This window comes from Lycorma delicatula, chromosome 3 (genome assembly GCF_047948215.1).
Source record: "Lycorma delicatula isolate Av1 chromosome 3, ASM4794821v1, whole genome shotgun sequence".
Classification (NCBI taxonomy): Eukaryota; Metazoa; Arthropoda; class Insecta; order Hemiptera; family Fulgoridae; genus Lycorma; species Lycorma delicatula.
Window position 1 is genome coordinate 147,836,633 of NC_134457.1, and position 23,999 is coordinate 147,860,631.

General features: G+C 31.4%; 1 protein-coding gene across 4 annotated transcripts in view; it reads right to left on the reverse strand.

The window, feature by feature from the left end:
• Positions 1–900: 900 nt before the first annotated feature.
• stj (voltage-dependent calcium channel subunit straightjacket) overlaps positions 901–23,999 on the reverse strand; it is a 230,930-nt gene continuing 207,831 nt past the window's right edge. For 3 of the 4 annotated variants that reach the window (XM_075360777.1, XM_075360775.1, XM_075360776.1), the window contains 5 exons: positions 22,470–22,718; positions 14,558–14,675; positions 12,929–13,133; positions 11,216–11,450; positions 901–1,945 (listed from right to left, as the gene is read on the reverse strand). In XM_075360777.1, the coding sequence (XP_075216892.1) occupies positions 1,850–1,945; positions 11,216–11,450; positions 12,929–13,133; positions 14,558–14,675; positions 22,470–22,718 (903 nt within the window). In that variant the 3' untranslated portion in view covers positions 901–1,849. The remainder of the gene's footprint in view (positions 1,946–11,215; positions 11,451–12,928; positions 13,134–14,557; positions 14,676–22,469; positions 22,719–23,999) is intronic. The other variant, XM_075360778.1, reaches the window with a different exon arrangement.

Sequence of the window (23,999 nt, forward strand, 5' to 3'; positions counted from 1 at the left end):
AATCTTTATAATCACAGTAACATGTTCTAATAAAACCTATCTTCTCATAACTAATGGCAGGTCTATGTACATTGTAAAAGATGAGAATTAATTACCATTTATCTTTTAACATTTTTATTGCAAATATTAAAATATTACTCAGAAAAGAAAAAAAAAATAGTATAAATAAATAGAAACTTTTTTTTTGAGAAATTATTTTATAATTTCAATAAATTTTAACCTACAGAGACTGCCTAACATTTTTCTGACATAATATTAAACCATACATTTTAAAAACCATTGAATATTACCAAAGAACAAATGAAGATATGCCAAGAGCAATGTAATGGGCGAGTTGCATAACTGTAGGAGTCATTTTACTGATGACGCACATGTTGTGTAATCACATATTTTCAAGGTTATGAAAATCATAAATAAATAAATAATAAAAAAATTAGTTATATGTGCTAATATTATATACTAATATAATTTATTAAAAAAAATCAGCACAGCAGGTAAGTAAGAAAAAATATTCAGCAGTGAATGTGTTAAACAGGACTGATGAATGATGTAATACCATGTGATCTAAATTAAATTTAAACAGAAAAACATTTCTACTTATTTATACCAACTTTCCTAATTAATATAAAAACCATTTCCTTACAAAAAAAAAATGTTGATGAAAAATGAATAATTCTGTAGTAATAACATAGTGCAAGCAAGCCCAGAAGTCACTAAAAAACACCAACAAATAATCTGCCATAAATAGGTACATTTAATTCAATAAGTTACAAGCATAATACACTTACTTTAATTTTTTATTAATCTTTTTATAATTTTAATTCATATAAATGATACAATATATTTTAATTTCAAACAACTTTATTAAGTACTTATTTGAATATTTATATCTCTTGAACTTTAAGGTATAATTGATTTGACGAGGCACAATACAAGGTCAAAAATTATTTGGAATTAAAACTTGAAAAAATAAAATATCCAGATAAGAGATAAAGAATTTCTTTCAAGACCAACAAACCAGTCATTCAGCACCATGTGTATTTATATTACTATAAATATATTTTATTAATATATTTATATTATATATTAAATATTATATAGATTTACATAATATTTTCCAACAAAAAAGAATCAATTACAATTGAAGTACAAAATTAAAAATACATCCAGACTAAAAAATACACTAATTCTTGCTTGCTATTTCACATTATAATATTTACTTATCTAAGTTTCAATGTATTTACAAGTAGTTTATTTATAAATCTGAAAATAAATATACTACTAATGTAATCATTTTTGTGGGTACACTTCATTTAATCATTTTTGTGGGTACATCTACTTTAATATTCAATGCTATTATTATTATTTTTTTTATAATTAGTTTGCAATTCTTTTGATAAAACACAATTACATTGAAGATTTCTCTGTAATTCTGATAACAAATTTACCAATTTTGGTGCTTTTCTTTTAATTTCAATATTAATAAATATCAGTACAAAATAATATTCTTTTGTTATACTGATACAATCTCTAATACATAGAGATTGAATAGTAAGTATTGATGAAACCATAAAATATACTCATACAATAAGGATGAGCAACAATCAGCCAGTAGGCAAAGCCCATAAACAAGATTTTTATCAAAAACATGATAAAATAAATCATAAATCAGTAACAATGCATAATTACTTCAATTTATTAAATAAAACAGAAAAAATCAGCCAACAAATAAAATATTTCATTCCAATATTATTTACAAACAAATTGAAAGAGGCATTATCACAGATGAAACATGACAGTGGCAATGGAAAAAGTTAATTCAAGACAAGAAGTTATAAATTAAATTTTATTATAAACACCACCTTAAAAAAGTTATGAAAATGGTGAACCAGATGTATGGTCGAATGGTAGTAGCATTTCCACAAAGATTTGTTATATTAACTTCCTAAAAAAAAAAAAATACAATACTTATATATTATTGTTATAATACCTAAAAAATTCTACAAAAAGTCACAGTTTAAAACAAGTATTAATAAGTAATAAAATTCACAAGGTAATAATAACATTAATAAATCCATTTTTTAAAAATTAATATCATTTCTTTAGAATAACCTGATCCCAAATACCTGGTGCATTCGGGTGAGTGAATGAATCATTATAATTTATAAGTCTCTAAGATATCTGATGCAATTTTACTTAAGAGTGAATTCATAGATGGCTAGGTACCTTAGTCATGAAGTAAAATCAGTGTATGATGATATAACTTTCAGTAGATTTGCACAGTAGATTGCTTTTTACAACCTCACTACTACAAGTGATGGTCAGAAAATAGCATTAAGGAATTAATGGAATTAAAATTTAACTGCTGTAGCCTATTAATAAAATTTATCTTACAACCCTACGCATTGGTCAGTTAACTTTCTATACAAAAGTAGGTATTTAAGTGAAATGCTTGGTAAGTATTTCATATGTGTGTCTTTTACATAACAGCTATCAGGAAACAACATATTGAAAACTGATAATTTGTGAACATAACACAACTGAAACTTTGCCGTTGGTGAGGCGGCTTGAGTGCTCAGTGATACAGAATAGCTGGACCGAAGGTGCAACCATCGGAGAGGTATCTGTTGAGAGCCAGACTAAGGAATGATTCCTGAAAGAGGGCAGCAGCTCTTTCAGTAGTTGTTAAGAGTGTAGGTCAGGACGACTTAAACGGCCATATCAACATCACTCAATCCTATGAGTACTGCACAGTTAAGAGCAATGGAAAACTACAGCTGTTTTTCCAAGAAAATGTAGCTCTCTGCATTTTCATACAAAAATGATGGAGGGCCCTACCTTGGTAAAATATTCCGGAGGTAAACTTGTCCCCCGTATGGATATCTGGGTGTGGACTACTGAGAAAGGGATCACCAGAAAATTAAAAAATAATATTCTGCAAGTCGGAGAATGGAACGTTAGAAGTCTAAATAAAGGTTGGTAGGTTAGAAAAATTAAAGAGGGAAATGGTTAGGATAAATGTAGATGTAGTAGGAATTAGCGAGGCTTGGTGGAAAGAGGAAAACGACTTTTGGTCAGATTTTAGTGTAATTAACTTAGCTTCAAATAATGGGCAGGCAGGAGTAGGTTTCATAATGAATAAGAAGATAGGGAAGAGAGTAGAACATTTCAAAATGTATAGTGATAGAATCATTGTATTAATGATAAAATCAAAACCTAAACCGACAACGATTGTTAACATCTATATACCTCAAGTGCTAATGATGATGATGAGATAGTGTGTATGCGAAGAAATTGATGAAGCAATTAAACAGTGGGTGAATATGGGCTGGGCAAAAGGAATGAAAGAGGGGACCGACTTTTAGAGTTTTGCACGAAGTATAATTTAGTAATTGCAAACACCCAGTTTAGAAATCATAATATATGAATATAAGCATGGAAAAAGCCAGGGGATACTGCAAGGTATCAGATAGATTATATGGTTAAGCAAAGACTTAGAAATTAATTCGTCGACTGCAAAACTTACCCTGGAGCAAACATTGATAGCGACCATAATTTAGTGATAATGAAATGTAGATTGGGGTTTAAAAACCTGAAGAAAAGGTGTCAGATGAATCTGTGGAATTTAAAGAAGTTTGAGGAAGAGGAGGTAAAGAAGATATTTGAGAACATTGCAAGAGGTCTGAGTAAAAAATATAAGGTAGAAAATGTAGAAGAAGAATGGGAAAATGTTAAAAAGGAAATTCTTAAATCAGCAGAAGTGAACTTAGGTGGAACATAGAGAACTGGTAGAAAACCTTGTGTTTCAGACGATATATTACAGCTGACGGTCAAAAATATAAGAATGCTAATGATGAAGAAAGTAAAAGGAACTATCGAAAATTAAGAAATACTATAAATAGGAAGTGCAAACTATTTTAAAGAAGAGTAGATTAAAGAAAAGTGTTCAGAAGTGGAAAGAGAAATGAACATTGGTAAAACAGATGGAGCATACAGGAAATTTAAGGAAAAATTTGGGGTACATAAATTAAAATCTAATAATGTGTTAAACACAGATTGTACACCGATATATTATACGAAAGGCAAAGTCGATAGGTGAGTGGAATATATTGAAGAGTTATGTGGAAGAAATGAACTAGAAAATGGTGTTTTAGAAGAAGAAGAGGAAGTTGAAGAGGATGAAAGGAGAGAAACAATACTGAGATCTGAATTTAAGAGAGCATTAAAAGATTTGAATGGCAGAAAGGCTCCTGTTATAGACGGGATACCTGTAGAATTACTGCACAGTGCAGGTGAGTAAGCAATAGTTAGATTATACAAACTGGTGTGTAATATTTATGAAAAAGGGGAAGTTCTATCAGACTTCAAAAAGAGTGTTATAGTCATGATACCACAGAAAGCAGGAGCAGATAAATGTGAATAATACAGAACAATTAGCTGAATTAGTAGTGCATCAAAAATCTTAACTAGAATTCTGTACTGAAGAATTGAGAGGAGAGTGGAAGAAGTGTTAAGAGAAGACCAATTTGGTTTCAGGAAAAGTATAGGGATAAGGGAAGCAATTTAAGCCTCAGATTAATAGTAGAAGGAATATTAAAGAAAAACAAACCAACATACTTGGCATTTATAGACCTAGAAAAGGCATTCGATAACGTAGACTGGAATAAAATGTTCAGCATATTAAAAAAATTAGTATTCAAATACAGAGATACAAGAACAATTGCTAACAGCAACAGTAATAACTGAAGAACATAAGGAAGAAGTCGTAATAAGGAGTCTGACAAGGATGTTCCCTATATGTTACTTTTTAACCTTTACATAGAACTAGCAGTTAATCACGTTAAAGAACAATTCGGATGTTAAAGAACAAATTAGATTCGGAGTAACAGTAAAAGATGAAAAGATAAAGATGCTATGATTTGCTGATGATATAGTAATTCTAGCTGAGAGTAAAAAGGATTAACAAGGAACAATGAACGGCATGGATGAAGTTTTATGCAAGAACTACTGCATGAAAATAAACAAGAACAAAAGAAAAGTAATGAAATGTAGTAGAAATAACAAAGATGGACCACTGAATGTGAAAATAGGAGGAGAAAAGATTATGGAGGTAGAAGAATTTTGTTATTTGGGAAGTATAATTACTAAAGATGGACGAAGCAGGAGTGATATAAAATGCTGAATAGCACAGGTGAAATGAGCTTTCAGTCAGAAATATAATTTGTTTACATCAAAAATTAATTTAATTGTCAGGAAAAGATTTTTGAAAATATATGTTTGGAGCGAAGCTCTATATGGAAGTGAAACTTGGACAATCGGAGTACCTGAGAAGAAAAAAATTAGAAGCTTTTGAAACATGGTGCTATAGGAGAATGTTAAAAATTAGATAGGTGGATAAATTAATAACTGACAAATGAAGAGGTGTTGCGGCAAATCAATGAAGAAAGAAGCATTTGGAAAAATACAATTAAAAGAAGAGACACAAATGAAACAACTAGCACTAGATAGGGAATCTTGGAGAGCTGCATCAAACCAGTCAAATGACTGAAGACAAAAAAAAAACTGAATCAATGATTGTACAGAGTGATTACAAATTGCACGGCAATCTCTCAGGATATGATTCTATAGTCAAAAATAAGAAAAACATTCACATAAACATAGGTCAGAAAATGGTTCGTTAGTGAGTTTCAGCTCATGAAACATTTAGCCCTGCTTTCTGCTCCCTCTGTGAAATCAAACCATACTAAAATTCTTCGGGTACAAATCGAGGAGTTCCTTACATGGTTTTAGAACTAAGAAACTGGATAAAAGTGGTCCCAGACCTCTATTTCACCTAGGTTTTAAAAAAAATGGGGTAAATTATGAAAACGTTTTGTTGGAAAATACAGATACATTTTTAGATTTGGAATAAAATAACTTTGTTAATTTACCAATAAACAAATAAAAGTTTCTAGTTTACTTTGTAGAGATTTTAATTCTGAGAAAATTAATGAAAATATCATTGTATTAAAATTAAACACAAATTTGAGAAGTTCAATTTTACTTAGAAACAAAACACACAATCTGATCAGAAAGGTGATACGATTTTAAACAGAACAATTTCACACAATTGCTAAATATTATTAATTATATTATTAGTTACTGAAATATGCTCACAGTTATTAAATAAAAGTAATGTTGATAAAATCTTAACAAGGTTTATTTAAAAATATATGTAGCTCAGGAAGTCAAGAACTCATTAATTCTGTAGAATGCCCTTCCTACAAATAACCATTATTCTTTATAAATTGAAACCTTAAAATTTTTTTTTCATCTTTACATTTAACAATTATCATGGTAAGTGTCCTTTTAAAAAAAAAGCCCCCAATGGTGCTCGTAAAATGGTAAGATATATCTATGGATAGTATAATAAGTTTGCTGCCACTGAATGCTTTGAGATTCAATTTCAAATGAATTAAAAATTTCATAATCCAAAGAGGCATGGTAATTTCAAGATGTTAACAATTAATGATGTTCACTTTTTAACCTTAAAAGACAGTGTTTGGAAATAAATCTAGAGGTGAATTCAAGAAATTAATTTTTAGGGACATATTACACCTCATATGTATGACTCTAATAGTTAACTCAAAATGTCATGGTAGTTGGGGGATTTGATTTCCTAAATGTTTATGCACAACACTTTTAAATGACCTTCATGCTGACTTTTCGACTTGGCTTAACAATTCTTCAAACTGTCTATCCCTAATCAAAATTCTTACATGGGAACTCATAAAAATTCCTTCCTTGATTTTTAGTGTGTCAGTAACAAATGGAAACTTTCTATCAAATAATGAAATCCACATCATTTTTTCCACTGCCTTAACAGATTTTTTGAAAATCCTTGATTTCAAATGGAGTGGATGTAGAAAAATTATTTTCTAGTCAACTAGCGAGGGATGTATAATACTTTCCTATCAAAGTGCAAGCATTTAACACTTTGACCAATCCTTTCTAATATAATGATTTGTCTTATCCCATTTGCACAAAACAAAAAGTAACAATATTTGTACCTAGCCGCAAACTTATTAATAACAGAATAACTTTTAAATCCCAACATACAGTCTAGTGGTACTTATACTGAATCTTTTTGAACAAGATTTTCATATTGTGATATGTTTCTTTCAAGTTAGTTGCATAAGCTAACAGTACAGAAAGAAATTTGTTGCCACTGTGCAAAAGGACAGCTTTTAAACTATTTCTGAAAAATCAATAATCAGTCTCAATTCGGTGAAGTTATGTTCATAATGAAGTGCACTGATGACAGCACAAATATTGTTACAATACATTAAACTATTTTCTTCAGAATATAAATCTTGAAACACCTCCTAAAAATTACAAAAGAAACAGATAGTGTCAATTTGGAGAAGATTTCAGTTTTTTAGGTTACATCCCAAAGGCTCGGCTAGTTTCTTTGCCAGGTCCAAATCTATGGAAAATATGGATTAAAAAATTCCTCTTCATTGCAGATCATTGGTAGTCATACAGTCTTACTAGCTGTATGGTAGAGTATAAATGGGAGTCAATTGTGAATATATTTTTGTAATGGAGTAGACTGTCACATCTGTTGAATGCAGATCTCATTCCCTTTTCTTAAAATCTTTTAAGGATCATCACAGTACAGCTGTGATGATCCTTACTCATATACCTCAGGATGAAATTTTCACAGATAGCTGAAATACAACTAGACCCTAGGTTCTCTTCAGTATTTCACACAAATATTATAACTTAAATATTACAATTAAACAATAAGATGTGAAAGACTGTTTGTTAATAACAAAATTAAAATACAACATGTACACCAAATACATACAATCTAATTTAGTTTACATAAGATAAAACACAGCACAAGGACGTAAGTAGAACCACTCTTAATGGCTGTTAAGATGATTACAAAACTAAACAATTTACTACATTAAATTTAGAACTAACAATAATAATTCTTCAGAGATTGACTGAATATATCCCAAGTGACATAAAACACACTTGCGAGCTATTTTCAATAATAGGATGACTTAAAATACGCTCAAGTGTACGTATTGTACCATAACTTATATTTTCAGAATGACGGATTTTTTGTTCCGCCTATAATGATTACAAGAACTGATAACATTTAGTCTAAAGTGTTACACTAAAAAACAAAAATTTTGATAACTGTTATTTATTTTCACTTCACTTTTGCACTAAAAATATTTTTTGGTTCTATAATATAGTCTAAATAACAACTAAGGAAATACTTTATTTCAATAAATATTAATATAACTAATTTTTTTTTTGTCTTCAGTCATTTGACTGGTTTGATGGAGCTCTCCAAGATTCCCTATCTAGTGCTAGTCGTTTCATTTCAATATACCCGCTACATCCTACATCCCTAACAATTTGTTTTACGTATTCCAAACGTGGCCTGCCTACACAATTTTTTCCTTCTACCTGTCCTTCCAATATTAAAGCGACTATTCCAGGATGCCTTAGTATGTGGCCTATAAGTCTGTCTCTTCTTTTAACTATATTTTTCCAAATGCTTCTTTCTTCATCTATTTGCCGCAATACCTCTTCATTTGTCACTTTATCCACCCATCTGATTTTTAACATTCTCCTATAGCACCACATTTCAAAAGCTTCTAATCTTTTCTTCTCAGATACTCCGATTGTCCAAGCTTCACCTCCATATAAAGCGACACTCTAAACATATACTTTCAAAAATTTTTTCCTGACATTTAAATTAATTTTTGATGTTAACAAATTATATTTCTGAGTGAAGGCTCATTTCGCTTGTGCTATTCGGCATTTTATATCGCTCCTGCTTCGTCCATCTTTAGTAATTCTACTTCCCAAATAACAAAATTCTTCTACCTCCATAATCTTTTCTCCTCCTATTTTCACATTCATTGGTCCATCTTTGTTATTTCTAATACATATCATTACTTTTGTTTTGTATTTGTTTATTTTCATGCAATAGTTCTTGAGTAGGACTTCATCTATGCCATTCATTGTTTCTTCTAAATCCTTTTTACTCTCGGCTAGAATTACTATATCATCAGCAAATCGTAGCAACTTTATCTTTTCACCTTGTACTGTTACTCCGAATCTAAATTGTTCTTTAGCATCATTAACTGCTCGTTCCATGTAAATATTAAAAAGTAACGGGGATAGGGAACATCCTTGTCGGACTCCCTTTCTTATTACGGCTTCTTTCTTATGTTCTTCGATTATTACTGTTGCTGTTTGGTTCCTGTACATGTTAGCAATTGTTCTTCTATCTCTGTATTTGAACCCTAATTTTTTGAAAATGCTGAACATTTTATTCCAGTCTACGTTATCGACTGGATACCTTTCTTTGGTATCATGACTATAACACTTTTTTTGAAGTCTGACGGAACTTCCCCCTTTTCATAAATATTACACACCAGCTTGTATAATCTATCAATCGCTTCCTCACCTACACTGCGCAGTAATTCTACAGGTATTCCGTCTATTCCAGGAGCCTTTCTGACATTTAAATCTTTTAATGCTTTCTTAAATTCAGATCTCAGTATTGTTTCTCCCATTTCATCCTCCTCAACTTCCTCTTCTTCCTCATTCTGTTCATTTCTCTTTCCACTTCTGAACACTTTTCTTTAATCCATACTTCTTTCGCTAGTTTGCACTTCCTGTTTATAGCATTTCTTAATTGTCGGTAGATCCTTTTACTTTCTTCATCACTAGCATTCTTATATTTTCTACATTCACCCATCAGCTGCAATATATCATCTGAAACCCAAGATTTTCTACCAGTTCTCTTTGTTCCGCCTAAGTTCGCTTCTGTTGATTTAATAATTTCCTTTTTAACATTCTCCTATTCTTCTTCTACATTTTCTACCTTATCTTTTTTACTCAGACCTCTTGTGATGTCCTCCTCAGAAATCTTCTTTACCTCCTCTTCCCCAAGCTTCTCTAAATTCCACCAATTCATCTGACACCTTTTCTTCAAGTTTTTAAACTCCAATCTACATTTCATTAACACTAAATTTTGGTTGTTATCAATATCTGTTCCATGGTAAGTTTTGCAGTCGATGAGTTAATTTGTAAATCTTTGCTTAACCATGATATAATCTATCTGATATCTTGCAGTATCGCCTGGCTTTTTCCAAGTGTATATTCTTCTATATGATTTTTAAATTGGGTGTTGGCAATTACTAAATTATACTTTGTGCAAAACTCTATAAGTCTGTCCCCTCTTTCATTCCTTTTGCCCAGCCCGTATTCACCTACTATATTTCCTTCCTTGCCCTTTCCAATGCTTGCATTCCAATCTCCAACTATTATTAAATTTTCATCTCCTTTTACGTGTTTAATTGCTTCACCAATCTCTTCGTATACACACTCTACCTCATCATCATCATGGGCGCTTGTAGGCATATAGACGTTAACAATCGTTGTCGGTTTAGGTTTTGATTTTATCCTTATTACAATGATTCTATTGCTATGCGTTTTGAAATATTCTACTCTCTTCCCTATCTTCTTGTTCATTATGAAACCTACTCCTGCCTGCCCATTATTTGAAGCTGAGTTTATTATTCTAAAATCACCTGACCAAAAGTCGCCTTCCTCTTCCCACCGAACCTCACTAATTCCTACTACATCTACATTTATCTTATCCATTTCTCTTTTTAAATTTTCCAACCTACCAACCGTTTTAAACTTCTAACATTCCATTTCTCCGACTCGTAGAATGTTATTTTTTAATTTTCTGGTGACCCCCTCCTTAGTAGTCCCCACCTGGAGATCCGAACAGGAGAATAGTTTACCAAAATGAAAATGAAAATGCAGAGAGCCACATTTTCTTAGAAAAAAAGCAGCTGTAGTTTTCCATTGCTTTCAGCTGCGCAGTACTCAGAGGACTGAGTGATGTTGATATGGCTGTTTAAGTCGTCTTGACTCACGCCCCTAACAACTAATGAAAGAGCTGCTGCCCTCTTTCAGGAATCATTCCTTAGTCTGGCTCTCAATAGATACCTCTCCGATATGGTTGCACCTTCGGTCCAGCTACTCTGTATCACTGAGTACTTAAGCCCCCTTACCAACAGCAAGGTCTCATGATTCATAGAGGAGGATGACTAATAAAAACAAAGAAATTAGAATGTTTAGGATGAATTTATAAACTTTATATAAAATAATATAATATAGAAGGAAAACTTACCCCTGGATGGTATTTAATACATGTTGATGGTCTTTTTCTAGAAAGATTACTGTGGTGAAGCTTAAAACATGCAAGTTTATGAATCTCACAATCTCTTTCAGTGCAATTAAATGTGGCATTAAGTCTTACTTCAGTCGGATGAACTGATAATTTTGTATCATCATTTAATTTACAAAGTCCATTTATTACCACCAGCATCATATTCGTGTTACGAATACTTTTGGTTTTAAAAGGCCTAAATCGCGGAAAAAAATTAATCAATTATAAAATTTAAAATCATAAAGAAAATTTAATGAAAAATTTTAAGATTTTCTTAACACATCTAAATATTCTTTTATACTAAATAAAACATTTATAAATTAGAAAAATAATAATATTTATACACTCTTGTTTCCCTCCATTTCAAACAAAAAAAAAGCTAAACGGGTTTCAAATTATAAATTATCATTACGAGGTTCAAGGTTCATTCAATAAATAATGAGACAAACTAATATAGAAAAAAAACAATTTATTCAATGACAATAAAACCTGCAATACTTTTCAACACTTTCTCCAGCAACATTTAGACATTTGCCCCACTATTCTGTGAGCTTTCGGATTCCCGCAGCATAGAAGTCTTTACCTTGATGTTTGAATCATTCCATTCATGTACTGCTCTTTTGCCTGCTTTGTTGCAGAACTTCTTGCTGTGTAAAACATCTATGAGCAAGCTGAACAAATGAAATTCAGATGGGGCAAGGTCTGGCAGTAAGGAGGATATGGCAACACCTCCCAACCCAAACACCCTTTCTTTGAGCGAGCATTGTCATGTAAGAGAATCTCACCTTTTGAGAGAGCATCCTGACATTTTCATCTTGTCGCTGGTCTCACTCTTTGTTTGAGCATGTTACAATAGTACTCACTGTTTACAATACATTATTCTTCTAAATAGTCACTAAAAATTGGCCCTTGCAGGTCCCAGAAGACTGTCAACATCACTTTACCGGCTGATGCATGTTTTGAATTTTTTTTTGGTGGGCAAATTTGGATGTTTCCAATCAAAATTTTGCTGTTTTTATTAAAGTCCTCCTACCTCCTCAGGTAGAATGGTTTGAAGAGGAAGGTAAGACTTCCTCTTCAAACCATTCTTTGAGCTCAGAACAAATGCAAATTCGAGTGTTTTTATGGGGTTGAGTCAACTGTCTTGGAACCCATCTCGAACACATTTTGTGATAATTCAGCACATCATGTATGACTGAATGCGGTCCCAACACTAATATTACACAAACTAGCAATGGGGAAATTTAAACTTGCCTGTCTTCACGAATAAGATCATTTATGAGATTTTGCAGCATGATAGTTGAAACTTTACTCTTCCACAGTGATGGAGATCAATCACACAACTGTTTTACCCACATATACACGTTACTACAATTTAAATACTTTTCACCATACATTCCAACATTCTTGAGTAAATTTTTGCCTCTTTCACACCTTCTGATAGCAAAAATCTTATCAATGAAAGTTGCTCTTCCAGTGTACATGTTTCAAGCGGAGCTGACATTTGAAATCAACAAAAGAGGTTATGTTTAGATTAATTATGATTGAACAGCTGATCAAAAAGTTTCATTGTCATTGAATGAACTGTTTTATCTATACATCAATTTGTCTTATTAATTACTGAACTTCCCTCAAATTATAAATTATCATGATAAACTATTTAAATAACTTTACCGTTTACAAGATGAGGCATCAGGTTGATAAGAATATTTAGGCATCCACTTAGAATCTGGTATTACTTGATACAAATCCATCTCCATATCACATGGCTGAGGTCTTGTTCTATTAATTATAGCGCTTGCATACAGTGGTCCTTGTTTATGATTAGCTTCAGCAGCAGTCTCTTCACATTCCTGATCATGTTCTGGATATTCTTGCACTTTAGAGAAAAAAAACACCATTATCACAATATTAAAATTTATAAAACATACACAGTAAAAATGCAAACAAAAAACTAATCGTATATTTAAAAAAAAATAAATTGAACAAAGTAATAGTAAGTTATTTTTCAATTATAATTTTTAACCTGTTTACAAACATAAGCACCTTACCTGTAGCAAGCATATTAGCATTAAATTCAGCTTTCATTTTTACTATTTTTGCTGGTGAAATTCATTTATTTATTCATCCTTAAAAGGCAGGTTACTAGGTAGTTTTTTTTTTTTTTTTTTAGAGAAGTGATGAAAAACAGCAGACATTTAACTCAGAAATAGTTAACAAGAAATACTGAACACAACACTGGTGAGATTTCAGACACCAGTATTGAGTTCAGTAGTAGTTACGAATGCAGTATTAAGAAAAATATTAATTTATCATTTCTTAAATATATTTTAATCTTAACTTTTAATATTATGATTTATATATTATTACCCTTAATTAAAGAAAGAAATTTTCTTACCTCTCCTACAGCCTCGACTTGGTGCCAAGTGACTGCTATTTCTTCAGCGAAATAAAGGCCAGGCTGGTAGCTAAATACTTTGAAACCAACTCATATATGAGTTAACTAACTGAGTTTTAACTTATACTTTCAACTATAAAATTTAATATTATTACTTTCAATGCATTCTTTATTCTTCAGAAAATATATTTTTTTTTTTTACAGGCAGTTTCATAATCAATTTCTTTTTTTAAATAATAATGACATTTAAACATTAAATGTAAATCAAACATTTTTTTGAAATTTAAAAACTGATAAATACAAAAACCATATAAATATATAGCCAAATAAACAGAAAGTTTATAAAACTCTGTCAAAATCTTCCAGTTATGACTAACTGAATCATATTTATCAGTACTGAAAGAGTATGGAACACCAACAATAAAGTTTGTTAACACTTTTTTTGCTAATTTAAACAAAACAACCTACCTTACAGTCTGGCTGTGAATTTATTAATTTGTCTCCAATATTAAATTTTAGTTAGAATATTTTTCTAATTGATCTAGTTAGTTAAAGTTTTATTTTATTATATTCTATTAAGTTTTTTCAAATCAGAAGTTAATATTTTGTATTAAAGGTGAAATTTGTAAATGAACTACACAAAATTCTACGTTAATCATAAAAATTAAATCCTTTGATTCAGTTAATATCTCCACTATTTTTTTTAATGTACCACTTATACACTTTTCAGTATAATACTCATGTTCAGAATTCACAAGTATTTTACACCATTCAAGCACATAAAAAATAAAATAATGCAATGGCATTATGTGTACAATGCTATTATACTACATAAGGCTATGTTGTATATCTTACTGATTAATTTGCAAAAAAATTATTAAAAAAGTTTTAATCTAACTACTTACTATCATCAGAACCATAATTTGTAGCATAAATGCCAAGCCACTGAATATTTGTTTGTAGAAGAAACCATACAATATTTCCCATGACCCAGTTGACAACCCAACTGAAATAATGCAGAGGCTGAAAATAATAAAAACTAATTATTCAACAAACTAATTCAGGGTGATTACAAATGAAATATACACTTTCAACAGCTTATTAAAAATTTATTTTATAAGAGCAGATGATTATATAGAAGAATTCTTTTTTTATTTATAAATGTTCAATGTTTGCACTGTTATTTGTTGTAACAAAACAGATATCAACACGGTAGTCAAATTCGTCCCAAACACATTCAAGCATATGCCGGTTACGGTAGCAACAGTGTTTGTGATGTGTTGTTTTAAGTCATCAATATAAACAGGAAAACCCACCGGGTTGGTCTAGTGGTTAACGCGTCTTCCCAAATCAGCTGATTTGGAAGTCGAGAATTACAACGTTCAAGTCCTAGTAAAGCCAGATATTTTTACATGGATTTGAATACTAGATCGTGGATACCTTTGGTGGTTGGGTTTCAATTAACCACACATCTCAGGAATGGTCGAACTGAGAATGTACAAGACTAACACTTCATTTACACTCATACATATCATCCTCATTCATCCTCTGAAGAATTATCTAAACGGTAGTTACCGGAGGCTAAACAGGAAAAAGAAAGAATATAAACAGGAAGAGGCGGTACAACTCTGTCTTTTATATAACCTCATAAAAAGTAATCACAAGGTGTTAAGTCCGGGCTACGTGGTGTCAAACATTTAAACACCATGTTTTCCTCACTTGCACGGCTGATCCATCGTCTGGGAAGGTGGATAATTTCTGACCTGTAAGTGCCAGTGAGGTGGAGCTCATCTTATACAAAAATGAAGTTGTCACTATCTTCCTCGAGTTGGGGCATTAGCCATTCGCTTAACAGGTCCAGATAAATTACTCTGGTTACTGTCATTTTGTGAAAAAAGGCCTGTACACCCTTTCAAGAGATACAGCGGAAAACATGTTCACTTTAAGAAAATCACGTATACAATATAAACGTTCTCTTGGGTTTTCTGTAGCCCCGTTTTCTTACATTATACATACGGTGATGGATATACATTCCACTAATGTGAAATGTATATTCATCACTGAAAATTAGGTGATGAAAAAAGCCATCGTCATTTTCAACACAATTCCTCTAATAATTCCACACAAAAATGTTTATGTAAGATTTTATCGTCAGCATTTAAACTTTATACTAACTGTAATTTATAAGGCATTATTCTCAAATGTTTCTGCAGAATTTTCTACACAACCAGTTGAGGAATATGCAATTCTAAACTAGCTGATCTAGTCAATTCGTCTGGGCTGCACTGCTTAAACATGATCAATTTGTTCTTCTGAAAACGGAGGTCTTCCAGCACTTTTCTTTTTACACAGACACCCTATATTTTGAGACTGTTATTCCAGTAATAGGTTTTTTCTTGTTGGTGGTTAATTACCACCATATTTTGTTCTGAAATGTTACTGTATGACAGTAACCGAGTTTGTTCTGGCTACTTCAAGCATACAAAAAGCTTTTTCTACTGCAATAGTGACCATCTTGCCAGACTGATAAGATGACACATCAGTCAGTGACACTAACAGCAGAGTAGATACACCAATATAAACTTTAAAAAATTCCCTGTAAAACCATATCACTTACAGTATTCACATACAGCAGTTTAATTTTTTATAAGCTATCGAAAGTGTATATATCACTTGTAATCATCCTGTATTTATATGAATATTCTACTTGTTTTTAATGATTAAATTACACAGAAACAAATTTAAAAATTAGTGATCTTTTAAATATATGAATGAGTATTTTCAAAGCTACAAAGAGCTTAATATATTAATATTTTGTCCATACATCAGAAAATTAAACTTTAATATATATCTTGCACATAGCAAAATAACTATCAACTATGTGCTTGGGTATATATATATATATATATTAATTAATTTATTTTATAATTTTTAGTTTAGATTGTAATGTTATTATAAGATGTGGGCTGGAATGATGATTGTTCTAGGGAAGTGGGAGTTAAAAACCTACATGAAGAATATTTAAAAAAAGGGAGGGAAATTGTTTTAGAACATTATATCAAATACCATGATATGTATATTAAAGTTGTTTGTTATATTCTACATATAATTATCTTATATATATATCAACTACCCACATGGTGTTATTAGATCCTCCATCGGTCACCTCCCCAGGTGACAGATAAGGGAAAGCCTCCCAGATGTGAGTGGTACTGGGGAAATGAAATACCCAGGGCAGACCAAATACTAACTAAATCCACTAGTGTCTGTTCTGATATCCAGAGCATCTGCTGCTGGATAAGTCAGCAGCATCTGTTCACCTAGTTGGTGCAGCTGTTAGACATACCTCCTGGTCTCAACAATCAAGTCATTAAGCCACATGATCTCCACCAGAGGTCACCACAAACAAAGTTCAACTTGAACAACCATGGCAAAACAACAGGAAAGAAATCCTCTACCCTAGGCCCGGAATTTGTACAAAATGTTCAGAGAAAATCTTGCTGGCTACCAGCCTCCTAGCCTGTCTTCCAGTGACCTGACAGGTGCCTGGAAACTAACACAAAAACTAACTGAAATTCTAGCCAAATATTTCAATGCACTCCTCAACTGTGAAGCGCCCTCAGAACAACTAAGGTTTGTAAAACCTACGCCATATCCTGAATCACTTCCACCCACACATGAAGAGATTGTGAACATAATCAGATCATTGAAAAACAACAAGGCTCCTAGCAAAGATGGAATTATTATGGAATTCTGGAAACTGGACACAAGAACATAACACCTAAAATTCACAGAATAATATTGGAAGTCTGGAGAACAGAGAAAATCCTGGAAAAATGGAAGAGTGCCTTGATACACATACTCCATAAGAAAGGGGAACAGGACAGATCTGAAATTACAGAGGGATCTCACTTCTCCCAGTCATCTATAAGATTTTCTCTAGAGCCTAGCTGAACCAACCTGAACCCCAAGCGGACCTGCAGATTGGTAAGTATCAGGCAGGATTCAGAAACGCAAGGGCCTGTATCGAATAAATCTGGAACCTCAAGACCATACTACACATCAGACAATCTGGAAACATCACAGTAACATTTGCCGATTTTAAAACTGCCTACGACTCTGTCAATTGACAAACCTGTTTAATATCCAATAAGAATTTGTTGTTGATAGAAAGGCTAGAGCCATCATCTAGGAAACATTATCAGGAACCACCTCAAAAGTAAATACATGGGGAAAATTTCAAACCCAATCAAAGTTCACACAAGTCTGACAAGGAGATGGCTTATCACCACTTTTTTTTCAGCATCATTTTGGAGAAGGTGGTCAGAGAATGGGAGATGCAAGTCAAAAGCATTCAAATTGGAAAACAGAAAGGAAATAGAATTGCCATGAAATGCTTGCTCTTTGCAGATGACCTGGCTATACTAACAAACAACAAAGATGAAGCCATTTTCACATTGGTGAAACTGCAGAAATATCTTGTAAAATGGACTCCAAATATCTAATGGAAAAACACAATATAAGGACACCAAGTCAACTGGAAAATTCCCGCTGCAAACACATTATGGCTAAATCTCATCGATCTGATACAATATCCAACATAGAAAGAATACTCAAAATGCAAAGGGCGTACAAGCGTACATGGAATCATTATAACAAAAGGGCAGTGTCTCACAATGTAAAATTACGATATTACAACACAATTGTCTTGCCGGAGGCCTTGTATGCAGTAGAAACCACAGTAATCAGAGGAATGACCAAAATTCATGAAATTGAAAAGCAGAAGGGAAAATCCTCAGGAAAATCCATGGTGCGATCCTCAGAGACGGAACCTGGATCAAACAACCCACAAAGGAATTATATGAAATCACAGACTCCGACACCGACAAGTTTAGGAAAAGATGTCTACAATTCTACAGACACTTATGCAGGAAGGGTGAAGATAGACTCACTAAGAAAATTTTTAACATTTTCAAGGCAAAAAAATTAAAGTTCATTTGGTGATGACCTAGAACAGCTGAACATCTCAGAAGAAGAGATCAAGGACAAAAAAAAAATTTAGGGATGAAATTAAAAATAAGAAAATTGAATGAAGGAGCAAGAGAAATGATAGGAAGAATATGTACGGAAATGAGGAAGAAGAAACACAGTGAATGAATGAAGAGGTTTTGGGAAGAGTTCACGTGCTCTCCTAAAGGGGAATAATTGGAAATAATAATATTAATATATATATATATATATATATATCAACTGATATTGTACCAATTAATATCCTAAACATTCAGTAATTTGAAATGTCACAAGTTTCAGGTTCCAGTAATGCAAAGAACCTTGTCACATTATAATATCTATTTACCATTAAATTACAACTGTTGGATGAATTTTCCCAACCTCAAATTTGAAATATTTTTCTTTCTTATTTACAATGTATTTGTCAAATTTCACTTCAGAATCTTTATAAAGGTAACAGAAAAAACCTGATTTACTGTTACCTGATTTACCTGTGACTACTATTACCCGTGTTACTATTTACCTGTGAATTGATTTAGTGTGCATATAAGAAGGATTTTGTGTAGTGATAGCATAAGTGAATTTCATATATATTTTAAATTAAGGAAGCACTGCAGTCCCTATAATATAATTAGATATAATATTAGGCTGATACCAGTCAGGAACTGCTTGACCATTCAAATGGTATCAAAAACTATTAAAGTAATAGAAAATGAGATGAGGTACTTCATCATTAACGATATTTCATAGCACATATGAAGTATCCCACCCTAAATACACAGTGTAATGGAAAAACAATTTTGATTTACCAAAGAGAATAAAAAAAAAAAAATAATAATGACTGCAATATTAAAAAAAACCAGTAACAAATAAAAATATGCTGTTTTTATAAAAGTTCCCTGCATAGAATATTTAAATACATTAATTTTAATGATAGGATTCACTTAATAAAAAATGTAAGCAAACACATACACATGCATGCATGTGCATTAGTAAATATTACACACAGTAAATAACTGAAGATGTAAGATGCAACAAACAGATTTGGTATTAGAAAGCCATGATTTGAGGAGAATAGAAAGCAATGATGAAGTATATCAAATTATGAACTTACAAAAAACTAAACAGATAAGAAAAACTTACTAATACCCAAGAATTTAAAATTATTATTATTTTTTTTTTTGGTGAAACCAATCTATTAATGACTGGGTACACACCCATGATACAATGACTATATGGATAATATACTCCCACAGCTGAAAACTGTTCTCTGCTGCCATGATGTCACTCACTGACAACTGCTAACCTGCACAATCAGTTACTATGTGGTATACCTGCAGTTTATAAGCTAGTACTTTAGTGTGAATTGCCATCATGATTCGTGTTCTGTTCATGATTTACTTATTATTTTTTTATTCTCACTTTAGTGAGTGTATTATTTATATGCGTGTACAGTCTGTGAATCTAAAAACTGTGTGTAAACTGTGCTGTATGTGTGCCTGTTTGAGTTTGAACATGGGTGGATAATTTTATGAATTCAAAATGGTGATCATGTGCTGTTTTTTTTGTGCAATAACAATAATAATAAACAACTCAAAAATAATATTTATAAACTTGCTAAGGTTATGTTTCACTCATTCCTAAAAGATAGTACACAAAGAAAAATCTAGGTAAACAAAGACAACTTTAATGTCGTCAATGTGAAAATTTATAGGATGCATTTTAGACCCGATCACTATGAGCGAGACTAACAAAGTGAACTTTTAAATTATGAACCGTGTAAAAAAAATTAAGAAAAGATGCTTTTCCTGCTGAGCTCTTACTTAAAACAGGAACTGTCAGCAGATTAACTGGTTCACGGAATGTATGTATGAAATTATACAAAGGAAGAAACAAGTAAATGAGGTGGTATCAAGTAAAAAAAAATCAATAAAATGATGCTTCATCATCAAAAATAATGAAAATTCATCAGTGAATGCTCTAAGAGAAAAATCTCACCATGATGGGTTTTCAGAGAGCCGAAAGCATTGTACCAAGTACATCTACAGAAGGAGTTGGACAAAAAGCAAGTCTCACACCCTTCCAAAAAGGAATACTTAATCCACTAAGAATGCTATCTGAAGATATGGAAGCTAATACAAAATTAGCTACATAATTATGAACAGACTAAATCAGGACATCCTGGAGGGTTTTTTTGTTAGCATTATGAGATACAGCGGAGAACTGTACGATCATACTTCACCACTAGAATTTAAATACAGATTAAGAAATTACATTATTGAAAGAAATGACAGGGTTATATCTTCAGCAGTTAACGTAAAAGATAAAACAGACAGTGGTAAAATCACAGTTACCAAAAATACTTCCCATTCTTCTACATCCCTGCACCATAAGAATAACGACTCAAATGGAGAAATGATGATCACTGCAAATATATTTCATGATTTAATTGACGATGTCGTAAAGGTTAATGAAGAGTGCAAGGATATCGCCAAAATTGTATATGATGGGTTAGAAAGTGTTAGCAGATTCATCATGAACAAATTTAAAAATAATATCCGGAATTGGATACTTCTAATTTAGGGAAAGATACCTATGTCGAGCAATTGTCAGAGGGGTGGTTACACAAACCATCTAAGGATTTTTTATAAAATCTTTCAAAATTGTGGAACATTTTTCAAAGAACAGACTTGACACAAAGAAAATTTTATAAAATCTCTACCAGAAGACTCTATTTTGAGTTAATGCCCCAGAGGATGTAAAAACGTTTTTTTTTAGAACTGTTATGTTTTTTCCCCATAACAAAATGTAATAGTAATATAACTGATGGCAAATCACAAAAAAGAAAACTTCAAAAGATTGTTACTTAACTTCAAAAGACTGCTTATTTACCTAAAAAATATCTAACCTTTTCGACATTTACTCTTAACAGCATGTACTCTTAATGTAAATTAATTTTTCATTTATATATTTTTTAACATTTCAATTATGCTACTGAACTCTTGAAGGAAAACATTGTGATTTGTGACAATGAAACCATAATTGTAGCGAATAGTGAAAAAATATTATTTATAATAGAGCAGATGAAGTATGGGCTTACTTGCAAATAGGGCATTATATGCATTTTATTTGCTTTTCATCAATATTTTCAAGAATAATCATTCATCATCATTTTTGTAAGTATCAATTTCATATAATATAAATAATATGTAATAATAATAATAAAACAAAGTAACAATATACATATAGGCTAATGGTAAATTGTTTTGTCCATTTCTTTTGGGCCTGGGGCTACAATAAATAATACTTATTTTCCTCTTATCTAATTATAAAGGGTTGACATTGAAAATTATAATCATATAAAACCATATATTCAACAAAAATATACATAACCTATAACACATTAAAACTGTTTGACAATTCAAGCGGTGAGTCAATCTTCACCTGGCGATGAGTTGTTAGGTTATGATATCAAGTGTAGAAGTGAGATAGAGTTACATATGCGCAAGTATAATTACAGATACATCTGTAATCATAGTGTAATGGGTACACACTAAGTAAGATCCACAGCAATAATGAAAGTTGTAATTTTTTATTATTCATAAACAGTTCAATAATGTGTACTTGGTCTACCAAAGTTGACGCAGATGATAGTACATCAGACTAAAAAAACAGTTTGATAAAGCAAGCAAATAAATTTATGAGATAATCTTTAATGTTCTTAGCTATATAAAGATATTTTTTTTATAGAAATCTAACAGATTAGAAAAGGAACTATGTTTTATAACTGCAGATTATCATACTCACTGTTAATAGTCTTGAAGAAGCACTACCTTCACCACAACTTTTTATTCTAAAACAGACAGCCTGATAATCATAAATATGTATTCGTTTAAAAATATTTTCTTCAACCATTCTTTCCATAATTTCACCATGAACTTCTCCAAAAAACTTTCCAGTATCTTTTATATCTTCTGATATGATAATGTAAGCGTTATTATCTAATACATAGCAATGCACATCAGGACTTGCACAGGTTAATTTACACTGATTACACTGCAACAAGACAATATATATATATAAAATAATAGATATTCAGCCCATAAGAATCCAAATGGTAAAATATTAATAGCAATCTGTAAAATTTTTGGCTTAAAATTAATGTCAACAAGACTAAAGAAAATCCCCCAAAAATGTAAAACATGGAAATGTGCAAACCAAATGCTCAGAGAGTTTCAAGTAGATTAATCATGTTTTTTTTTTACCTCCAGATCCACCGTTAGGCATTCTTCAGACGATGAAGATAAATGATTTGTAGCATGTGTGAAAATGCCATGCCTGACCGGGATTCAAACCCGGGACCTCTGGATGACAGGCTGAGATGCTACTACTCGTGCCAGAGAGGCCAGCAGATTGATCATGTTGCAATCTCTAAAGATAACCTAACAGAAATCTTAAACTTAAAAGTAAGAAAATCTGAATTTGATTCAGACTATTACTTGTCCCAAATTAAATTAAAATTTTTCCCCAAAATCAAAATTAAAAGAAAACCAAACAATATAAATGATTTAATGTCCAAAGGATAAACTTAAAATAAGAAACTATTGAAAAATTTAAAAACAAAATTACAAGGATCAAAGATCAAGATTGGATTAACTTAAAAACAAAATAACAGTGTCAGCAGATGAGGCTTTCTCCAAAGCTAAAAAGAAAAAAAAAGTTTGGTGGAATAATGTTTGTGAAGATGCTCTTCGAAACAAAAAAAAATATGGAAAAATTATAATTGTAACCCTACAAAAGAAATACTGAAATCTGAAAAAAAACTTTTAAAATCATTAGAAATCAAAAAAGAAATTATGAAAAAACAATGTAAAATTTTGGAGGAAAATTTTAATCTAATAATGAATAATCAAGAAAATCTAATATAATTAGTTAAATATTTTAGAAACTTGCTGAACTCCTAACCCTAAAGAAACCTTTAACTTCCAGAAAAATAATAAAAACTCCAAATTTCCGAACCACTAAATGCAGAGGAAATAAAAGAAATAATAAAATCACTTAAAAATAATAAAACATGTGGAGAAGACAGTGTAGCTGCAGAAATGCTGAAATATGCCAACGATGAACTGAGCAAAAAACTGCAAAGAATTTTTAAAGAAATCTGGGAAATAAAAAGAATTCCAGAAGATTGGTAAGACGCTTTAATACATCCCCTCCACAAAAAAGGAAAAAAACAAACATCAGCAACTACAGAGGAACTTCACTTTTATCAGTTATATACAAAGTTTTATCCAAAATATTGTTAAGTAAAATGCAACTGATAACAGAAAAAGAAAT